Raw genomic sequence first — 10,987 nt, 5'->3', positions numbered from 1 at the left:
AAGGTGAACAGACTAAGTGATCCATAGAGTCGTGAGGTCAGCGTGCAAGGATCCAAAACATGAAGAAAATGTGCAAAAAATGTACTAGCCATATTCACCTAATGCTGACCATGAATGTGGGTGGGTGCGTTGGGATACCAAGAACTCGTGAGCTGCTGGTGCATGTGGGTGTTATGCCTACCATACGGACTCACCTAGACCTCGACTTGATGATTAGGTCAAAGGCAATGGAGATGAATGCCGAGCAGCAGCATACTGCGTCATCAGCCAAGTAGAGCACGCATTGAGTTTGTGCATCATTCTGGTTGTCAGGTGTGCACTAGCACTTTTGTGTTCCCTTTGAAGAATCTCTCCTTGGGTAAGGCATGCGGGTTGTTGTGTGGCTGTAACCGGGGTGAAAACAGGTTCTTGCGTTACCATGACCCTTGATGTGGTAGACAGTTTATGCTCGGGTAACATCATCAGTGCTATATTGAGTAAAGTGTCCTTTGATGACGTGCGCATGGAGGAAGGTTCTTGTGTAACTACCCCACTTTTATGGATTGGCTCTTGTGTTGCTTCTTCAGGGACCTAAGCGACTTTCTCATTGTTTTGTACTAGTCATGGAATCATGGCACTCTGTGGGCTTGGGGGCTTGTTCATCGCGATGGGCTCGAGGGTAGGTTCTTGTGGGATTGCATCCAGAGTTGCCACAAGTTCTTGTGTTACTACCTTCTAAACCCAAGTGAGTTTGAATCGTGTATTCGGTGTCATCGAAAGTTTTTGGACCCCAGTGGCTCACTCAACTTGGTAGTAGGCCAGGGCTTCTAAGAGCTTTGTCACAACCCAGCGCTTGTGAGGCCGCTATGCTTGGAGTGGTGGATATGGCCCTTGCGGTCAAGGAAATTGGTGGCATCAAGCTCTTCTCTTGGATGGGATTGCCCATGTTGGTGCAGGCTAAGAAGGGATTAGAGGCCCTTCCCCTGCTTTGGTCTTCTAGCGTTGTTGACTTATGTTGAAGTGGTGTTGAGCACAGAGAATGGCTTCTTGTACCTGTTGTTCGTAGCATTTCTAGGTGGTAGGTAGGGGCGGAAGAGTAGCTTGCAACATGGCCTTGTTGTCACTACGATTAGAACTTTGCACCGTTTTGGCCTGGACTTCCTTCTGGGGGTTAGAGCTAGGAGTGTCGGGGGCTGCTAGGGCCTTGGAATTACCTTCGTTTAAACTTTCCTTGCCTTTTGCGGGTCGTGGTACCTATTGTGGGGGAGGTGGGATGAAGTTCCAAAGCAAAATTACTACAGTTCTCCCCCCATTCCTAAGAGTTGTTGTTTGAGCCCTCCGGTTGGCAGTTCACTGCCTGAGATCAATTAAGTGCTCCACCAAGGCATTTTCGGTGATCCTTTCTCTGACCATGATGCGAAGGATGGGCACTACATATTCCATTGCATAACTGCTTCCACCCCAAAGGCTAGACTGAAGGAGGTACAATTTGTGGCCACTTTGTAAGACGTTCGGTAGGCCCACAATGCGGCAATGAGCTTGTGTTCCCAATGTGAAGATAGTGGGAGAGAAGGAAGGAAGCTCACTTGTGACTTTCCACAATGGGGGAATACACACAAAGGTGGAGGCTGAAAACAGTTTTCCTCTTCTTAGTTGTGAAAGCCAAAAGAACTCTAGTACAAAGAAATAGAAGAACCCTATATGTGGGTCTCAAACCAAACTCAACTAACCAAGGTGGCATACTAATTGAGCCAGGAACTAGAGTACATAAGGATAGCTGTCATCCAGCTATTATTCGTGGGTGGTGTACCAACCGCATCTGCAGCTAACAAGTCGGTGACGTAAATGCACAACGGTCACCCTGGCATATCACGAGTGGAGCTTGATATCTCAACACTCCCCCTCAAGCTTAATCCCGATTCCTGCACACCAAGCAGGTCTCTAAACTTGTGCAGCTTCTCTGCACCTAATGCCTTCATGAATATGTCAGCTACCTGATCCTCTGTGCTGACATAAACTAGATCAATAAGACCTAGTAAAACCTTCTCTTGCACATAGTGATAATGCACCTCAATGTGCTTTGTTCTAGCATGATAGACTGGGTTATTTGCCAAGTGTATACTGCTCATGTTGTCATAATAAATGACAACTGGCCCATCTATAGACTGATGCATATCATAAACTAGCTTATGCAACCAAGCTACCTCACATGCAGCCATTGTTGCACCCTTGTACTCAGCCTCTGTGCTCGACAAGGCAACTGTAGGCTGTTTCTTACTACTCCAAGTGACTCCAGCACTCCCAAAAGAGAACACATATCCACTGGTAGAGCATCTATCATAAATACTACCAGCCCAATCAGCATCAGTGTATCCATGCAACTGTGTTTGAACCCCAGCCTCATAAAATAGTCCATACTGCAATGTGGACTTTCATACCTGAGTATGCGTCTAGCCGCATCCAAATGCGGTTTCCTTGGAGCCTGCATAAACTGCCTTACCAATCCAATAGCATAGCTCAAATCTGGCCTGGTAATAGTCATATAAATCAAACTTCCTACTATGCGTCTGTACATAGTAGGGTCTTCCAGAAGCTCACCTGCATCTGCGCTCAGCTTCACATTCTGCTCCAAAGGAACTGAAATAGGCTTATAGCCTGTCATCCCATATTTGGATAGCATGTCCAATCCATACTGCCTCTGCAAGAGCTATATCCCACTTGGTGATCTAATCACCTCAATGCCCAAGAAATAACGCAACTCTCCCAAATCCTTCATCTCAAACTTTTGCTTCAATAGCATTTTCACATGAAGGATATCTTCATCACTATCACCTGTGATGATCAAATCATCAACATAAATGACAAGTAGCATAATACCTTTCTCTGTTTTTCTCACATAAAGTGAGAAATCTGCCTTGGAAATCATAAAGCCAATAGTGACAAGATACTGTCCTATCTTGTCAGACCATGCTCTAGGTGCTTGCTTCAAGCCGTACAAGGCTTTCTTCAACCTACAAACAAACTCAGGATGAACAGCATGAACATAACCTGGTGGCTGCTCCATAAACACCTCTTCTTGCAAATCACCATGCAAGAAGGCACTCTTTACATCCATCTGATTTAAAGACCATCCCTTTGATGTAGCCATAGCAATGATTGCTCTTACGGTTGCCATCCTTGCAACCAGTCTATTGAATGTTTCTTCATAATCAATGCCATATGTCTATGCATACCCCTTAACAACTAATCTTGCCTTGTATCTATTCATAGAACCATTTGCATTTTGCTTGACCTTATAAACCCACTTACAGCCAATTGCATTCTTGTCTTTAGGCAAAGGCACCAATTCCCATGTAGCATTTGCTTCCAAGGCATCCATTTCTTCATCCATGGCTTTCTCCCATTTTTCTTTTCCCATGGCTTGCTCAAAAGAAGTGGGTTCTGGTTCTTGTATCACTTTGACCATATAGGCATAGTGAATGGCTGTAAATCCATCATATTTCAGCCTATCCACAGGATATCTAGCTCTGGTAGACCTGCGCAAAATAGGCTCACTTCCAGGTGCTCTCAAAACATCCTTGGTCTTCCTTACTCTAGGTATAACAACAGAAGGAATACCCAAGTCATCATCAATGCTCTGTTCTGAGCCACTAGATTCACCATCCACATAAGACTGACGTGCATTCACATCAAACATGGGCTGATCTACCTTCTCTTTTCCTTTTCATGATACCTGCGTACCACTATCTGTATTGCTTTGAGGAGATTCTCCCGATCTCAATCTGCCTGTCCATGGCGAAGTATGTGAACCACTGCTAGAGGACACTCCAGGTCCACTAATATTTTGTGATTGCTGCTATGAATTCCATGTAGCATTACCATTTTGTGCATCTACATCATCAATCACATTTACTGGTTTATACCAGCTGCTCATCTCATCAAAAATAACATCTTTGCTCACCCTAAACTTACGAGTAGAAGGGTTATAGCATCTATACCCTTTCTGCTGTAGAGAATAACCAATAAAGATGCACTTCTCAGCTTTTGGATCCAACTTGGACCTCAACTCATCTGGCACATGAACATAGGCAATGCAACCAAAAATTTTCAAATGAGAAATATCTGGTTGCCTACCAGTATACATCTCCTCTGGTGTCATGCCATGTATTGCTGCAGTGGGAGTCCTGTTCATTATGTAAACTACTGTAGCAATTGCTTCAGCCCAATAATAATCTGGTAGGTCTTTTTCATTTAGCATGGCCTGAGAGACCTCTCCAATATGCTTGTTTTTTCTTTTTGCAAGTCCATTTTGCTGTGGGGTATGACTGTATGAATATTGCTGCTTTATGCCATGCTCCTGCAGGAACCTTGCAAACTCATTTAAGAGGTACTCTCCCCCTCCATCTGACCTTAGGCATTTTATTTGCAGGCCTGTTTCTTTTTCAGCCATAGCTTTAAAAGCTTTGAAATGTCCAAACACTTCACTTTTCTTTTTCATAAAATGCACCCAAACTTTTCTATTGTAGTCATCAATAAAAGTGACAAAGTAATGACAGCCTCCAATAGATGTAGCTTTAGTAGTCCACACATCAGATTGGATTAATTCCAATGGCTTCTTACTCTCTTGAACATGTCTAGGAAATGGTTTCCTTGCCTGTTTTCCAAATTGACAAGCTTTACATACCTTATGCATTTCTGCAACCTTGAATTTAGGCAATCTTGCAACAATATTTTGGGCTTGCATTGATTTAAGTCGCTGTACATTAACATGACCAATGCGTTTATGCCAGATATCAATATCTACAACTACACCGGTCCCATGTGCAAACATTGCACACTCAATTCAGGCATGTCCGCATCCAACGTAAACATCATGCCCTTCTTCTTTCCTTTTGCTATCAAGCGACCATTATTTTTCATATCCTCAACAAAGCATCCATGAGGATTAAATCTGACCTGCAAGCCCTGCTCAACCATTTGACCAACAGAAACTAGGTTCTTGGTGATATTCGGGACATGAAATACATCAGATAGGTATTTCTTTTTCCCATCCTGCATAGACAAAGGAATTTTACCAATCTACACAATAGGATGTGCAGTATCATCACCAGTCTCCACAAATCCTAGTCTTTCCATTTTCCTTGCATCCTAGATCTATTTTGCATGACTTGTCATGTGGTTTGATGCACCTGAGTCAACATACCACACATCATTGCTTTCTTCTGCACTTGTCACAGAATTGGTCATGTGCTGCACCATAAACAAATGCTCATTTCTGTCATCACCCTGTCTACTAGAGGATGCATAATTGCCTTGCTGCAATTTTCCATTCATGATGTCATTCTGCTTTTTGCAGCAGTCTTTAGCCATATGACCCATTTTACCACAATAGTAGCATTCAACATTGTTGTTTGCATTTTGGCCTCTCTACCATCCACCATGACCTCTTTGGCTCCCCCTGCCTCTAGAGTTACCAGCTCCTCCTCCAAAGGACTGGTTTTCTTGAGTTTGCTGCATATTCTAATTTCTACCACGGCCTCCAGATCGGCCTCCTCTACCTTTGCCTCTACCTCTTCTAGCATTTGAGTAGAAGACAGTTTCTTTTGAAGTTCCTCCTAAAGAAGATGCACCACCATTTCTCTGCTCTTCAGAAATTAGGAGAGCAAACAACTCCTCAAAATCAGGAAATTTTTCACGGATGGCAATAGATGTCCGGAACTGTGCATAATCATTTCCTAGACCATTCAAGGTCACAGAAACCAAATCATCATCTTCCACTGGCGACCCAATGGAAGAAAGTGCATCTGCAATTTTCTTCACCTTCATTTGGTAGTCATTGATGCTCATATTTTCTCTCTTCACATTGTGCAACTCCTGCTTGAGCTGCATTTCCCTAGCTTCCGTATTTGTGTTGTACATTTTTGCCAAAGTATGCCATGCCTCCTTTGGCGTACTTGCATCCTGAATATGCACAATCATAGAATCCGAAATACTACTAGACAGTCAATACATAACTTTTCTGGCTCTCTCATGCCATACTTTAAATGCTTGCATTTCCTGTTGATTGGGAGCATTAGGAAGAACTGGTTCTTCTTCATTTCCTGTAATGAACTACCAATAGCCTTTTCCCATAAGGAAATTCGTCATTCTAAACACTCATGCTTGGAAGTTGTTCTTGTCAAGCTTTTCAGTGACAATCTGTGAAAGAGAATCAGATGCCATTACAGAACACTGCAAAAAATTCTGTCGCTGCAAAAAACACAGCTTCTGCCTCACACAAGCAAATCTGCAAAACTGACGAAAGTGGTATTTGACCACACAGTCACTTCCTAGTGACGATTTTGCATGACAGGCAATAAGGATGATTCTGTAACTCCCAATATCTCTGCGCACAGGCATACGATGCAATTTCTGCAGCAACTATTCACCAACCTACAGAGCAGTGGTCGCACAGCAAAAGCATGGCCTTTTTATGAGTGCCTACGAAGAACTTCCGCCTTCAAAACGGGGCCCTGAAATGGCCTCGAATTAGAAAAATAAAGTCACCAAGGGCTTTTCCCTTACCCACAGCATATACTGCCCGCTCGCCACACTGCGAAGGGCATCTCAATCTGAGATAGTGCACTCTTGCACTTCCGGCTGTGCTACCTGCAGAGATTTGCTCCCAAACTCGAAAAAGGAAAGCAACACTGGTCCTCTTACTAGGACACCGCGAACTTGGTTTGCTTTCTTGAGCTCCTTACCACGAACCAGGCTCTGATACCATGTGAAGATAGTGGGAGAGAAGGAAGGAAGCTCACTTGCGACTTTCTCACATACACAATGGGGGAATACACACAAAGGTGGAGGCCGAAAACAATTTTCCTCTTTGTAGTTGTGAAAGCCAAAAGAACTCTAGTACAAAGAAATAGAAGAACCCCATATGTGGGTCTCAAACCAAACTCGGCTAACTAAGGTGATCACGAATAGCAATCAATTCTTCAAAGGGTAGGTCATGCATATGGTGAACGTTACTAGCACTTCAATGACACCTTCTTAGCCATGCACGATGGGATGGGAGAATGAGGGGAATGGAAGAAGTAATTAGAGGCAGGGGATGGACTATTCTATAATGTCAACATCCATTAACTTTTCCATATATTTGATGCTTACTTTTTGCCTGAGTTTTGGATTAACTTTTTAGATAAAGATTTTATGTGCCATACACAATAGAATCCTTATTTGCTATTAACACAAAGCCAACATTTTATATTTGTGGATTTTATCCTAAATCACATTGGGTTATTTACTTTTGCTAATTATCTTGTAATCAATTGAAAGATGTTATTTTGTAATATGATTTGAGAGCTTGAACATGTTTGTTCTCTGATGTGATGACGTTCCAATAAGCATATAACCTCTTAAGGAAGCAATAATATACCAATATAACATGATGGCTCTTAGGAATGGAGATGAAGGGATTGCTTTGAGTTTATGAGAAGTTCATAGAGGTGGGTGCAAACCTACAATTAAACCTTTGAAGACAAAAATACAAATGATACTCCAAGATGGGTCAAGGTACAAAAGTGGATGCAATTAGTAGCACATGTAACAAAATAAAGGAATGCAGAGATGTGTGTGTGAGTGAGTGTGTGTATATGCATGTGTGTGCGTGTGTGTATGTGGATGCATTGCCTATGCACGCATGCGCACACACACATGCATGCACGTGCACACACGCACGAGCCTCTACGCACACGCACGCATGTGTGTGTGTGTGTGTGTTCGCATGTGCACACATGCAAGTGGATGTGTGTGTGTGTGTGCATGTGTAATTGTGTGCATACATGTGTGCTTCTTACATGCATGCAAGGGGCAGAGGTTCATGTGCGAAGGGCTCTCATATCAGGAGAGGTACAAAAGAGGAAAAAGCGGATTCTCACTATGTCTTTTTGGAATCTCCTCGTTGAGCGATGTGCGAGATAATTAAAAAGGGAAAAGGCGAAGTGATAAACACATTCTGATTGCTTTTTGGGAGTGCTTTTGGCGTGGAGAGAAGATCCAAAGGACATTGCCCAAATAAAAAAGGGGTGAGTAGTGGGACTAGCGTTGTTTGTAAGCACAAAGAGCCTGCCGTTTGAAGCTTTGGCATATAAACAGGCAGCCATCTTCATACTCATCACCTTCACCTTCACCTTCACCATCTTCTCATTAATTCTCATCCCCATAGCCGTATTCCGTTCCTCTTCTCCCTTGCTCGATCCCATTTCATGGTAATTTTCCTCCTTTGTTTCATGCCTAGTTGCAGCTGCTAGTGTCCTTTGCACGATGCTTCTTCCGTTGTCCTGCTGGATCCCTTGCGCTTCAGTGTTTTGATCGTTGTGATCCTCTCCGATTATCCACACTTGCCGCTTTTTGAGAGATCTCTGATTTAAACTTTGAAATGAAAATTTCGGATTTTCGCCCTTGTGGGTTGTGCTAGTTGCTACACGGCACGTCGCTGTTTGAGAACGATTTGCTTCATGAAATTTCCTAGAGTTTGCTGTCAAGTTTTTGCAAGTATTATTGCTAAGACGGGTAGCTTCTTTTGAGCAGGCCCTAGCAGGGCAGACAGTCAACTACCCAAGCTTCAAGCTCGTGATCGTAGGAGATGGAGGCACAGGTACCTGCTTAGTTGAAAAAAATTGTGCTCAATCTCTGCGCCGTTACTGTACTTTGTGCATGATCATGCCTCTCTATTGATCAATCAATAATCTTCTGGAATTTATGCGCAGGGAAGACGACGTTTGTAAAACGTCACCTGACTGGGGAGTTCGAAAAGAGATATGAACGTAAGTGCCTTCCTGCGTTATAACTTCTAGTAGTTCGACATTGTGAGACCGATCGATTTGTCCATTGGGTTTGAAACCACTATAGCTGTCTATCTTGATTTGATCTTCATTGGGACGCTTACAGACGAAACCACAAATATGTTAATTTCTTCACCTCACTCAGAATTTCACTTGTTTACATACTAAACACAACTTTGGATTACAGCCACAATTGGCGTGGATGTCCGACCTCTCGATTTCTATACAAATTGCGGGCCAATCCGTTTTTATTGCTGGGACACAGCAGGTCAAGAGAAGTTTGGAGGTCTGCGGGATGGATACTAGTGAGTTCATGAGGCTTTGTGCTTTCTGTTACCAACGTATAAATTTAGGCTTTATGCTAGCTGCTGCCTGTCGTTTATATCTAACAGATGTCTTTCTCATCCCTTTTCAATAATTCATGCGAACGAAAACCATCGCTGAAGGTAGCCTTGTGCTACCTTGTCCTGATCAAGCCTCATTTTGCATGCAAACTTGCTAATGCCTATTTTCTCTCCGATTTTAATCATATTACTCTTGATGCAGTATCCATGGTCAGTGTGCAATAATAATGTTTGACGTGACGTCTCGTTTGACATACAAGAATGTTCCGACATGGCATCGAGACCTCTGCAGGTTAATTTGTTTTAACATGTGTCTTTACAATCAACGTGGTTTGTCTTTCAAGATTAGCACGGGGATTAGCATTGTTAGCCTTCATGAGCCTACAGTCGCATCGATCTAATATCAAAGCTTCATTGCAGGGTATGTGAAAATATTCCCATAGTGCTTTGTGGGAACAAAGTTGATGTTAAGAATCGACAAATCAAAGCAAAGCAAGTCACATTCCATAGGAAGAAGAACCTGCAATATTATGAAATATCTGCCAAGAGCAACTACAATTTTGAAAAACCTTTCCTTTACCTCGCAAGGAAACTCTCTGGGTATGTCAAGTTTAATTTAATTTCTTGTTAACATTAGCTCTTTAGTTTATGAGATGATTCTATATATATTTTAATGTATGGTTTTGCTTTTAGAGACCAAAATCTACACTTTTTTATTTATGTAGGGTATTGTTTTTATGTGTGGTTTTGTTTTTAGAGACCCAAATCTACACTTTGTTGAGGCCCCTGCTTTGGCTCCACCAGAAGTCCATCTTGATTTAGCTTTGCAGCAAAGGTAACAATACATATGTATTTACCTTCCCTTTAGCTTAATTTCATGTTTTATGGTGTTGCAATCGACTTGCACATCCCTAATAAGCATGTGAATGCAGGCACGAGGAAGCCTTGGCACAAGCAATAATGCAACCCTTACCTGATGACGATGATGATGATGCTTTTGAAACTTGAGAGAAAATGGTTGTCCAAACAAGGTTTAAAGAACCATGTGAGAGTATTATTTGGAAAACCGGTTTAATTGACTATTGGGAATTCAAATGAGCTTCATTGTAATAAGATGAGGCGTGCACATAGAAGTGACTTAAGGCATATGAATTCCCTAATCATCAGGGTTATCTTTATTGTCACTCCATGTTTTGTGAATGGATGTTTTGTTCAATAAATCACGAAGAGATTTTTGTAAAGGCCCTACTCTGAATATATATACAGCTTAGCACAATGTTTTGAGTTTCATTTGATGGTACTATATTCACCTTTAGATATTCGTTGTCATCTTGAAATTAAAATTCTTGTTTGCATCACACCATGCCATGAATTTACACCACACAATTCAAGAAAATAGAAAGCTTGTTTAATGGAGCAATTGCATCAAACACCTTGGTCCTCACCTTGGTCCTCAAGAGGCTATTGCATGCAATTGATATAGACTAATATCTAAGAATTTTTCAAGAATAGTTATTTGTCATGCCACAAAGACTAGAGCTTCGAGATGTATAAAATGATATTCTTTGATCTTTGCATATCTATTTCTCTCTTGGTCTCTACCAATAAAATATATTGCATCATAACAAAAAAGTTAAACATGCATGAGAGGTAGCACTGCATAGTTATTACATGTTACCATGTGATTAAATGTTGGCCACTTATGTACATAATATGTGCATTTTTTTCACAACACATTATGTGAGCTACATTACACTAGCTCTACAAACAGAGGGCTACAGACTGAAAAATTTGCACATGAACACGAGGTCTTGTTGGCCCCAATCTTAGCACGGA

The 10,987-nt window shown here is 42.0% G+C and overlaps 1 protein-coding gene across 1 annotated transcript; it reads left to right on the top strand.

Annotated features, from left to right (window-relative positions):
• Window positions 1–8,069: 8,069 nt before the first annotated feature.
• LOC147892896 (GTP-binding nuclear protein Ran1A-like) lies at window positions 8,070–10,246 on the top strand. Its single transcript, XM_087386900.1, has 8 exons — window positions 8,070–8,231; window positions 8,554–8,620; window positions 8,733–8,789; window positions 8,995–9,112; window positions 9,354–9,443; window positions 9,572–9,751; window positions 9,909–9,986; window positions 10,084–10,246. The coding sequence occupies exons 1-8, from the start codon at window positions 8,229–8,231 to the stop codon at window positions 10,157–10,159; spliced, it is 669 nt and encodes a 222-aa protein (XP_087243026.1). The 5' UTR covers window positions 8,070–8,228; the 3' UTR covers window positions 10,160–10,246.
• The last annotated feature ends 741 nt before the right edge of the window (window positions 10,247–10,987 follow it).

The sequence above is a fragment of the Dipteris shenzhenensis genome, chromosome 16 (genome assembly GCF_047967505.1).
Source record: "Dipteris shenzhenensis isolate YYH24624 ecotype China chromosome 16, Dip_SZ_1.0, whole genome shotgun sequence".
Taxonomy (NCBI): Eukaryota; Viridiplantae; Streptophyta; class Polypodiopsida; order Gleicheniales; family Dipteridaceae; genus Dipteris; species Dipteris shenzhenensis.
This window is presented reverse-complemented; position numbering and strand designations above follow the sequence as displayed.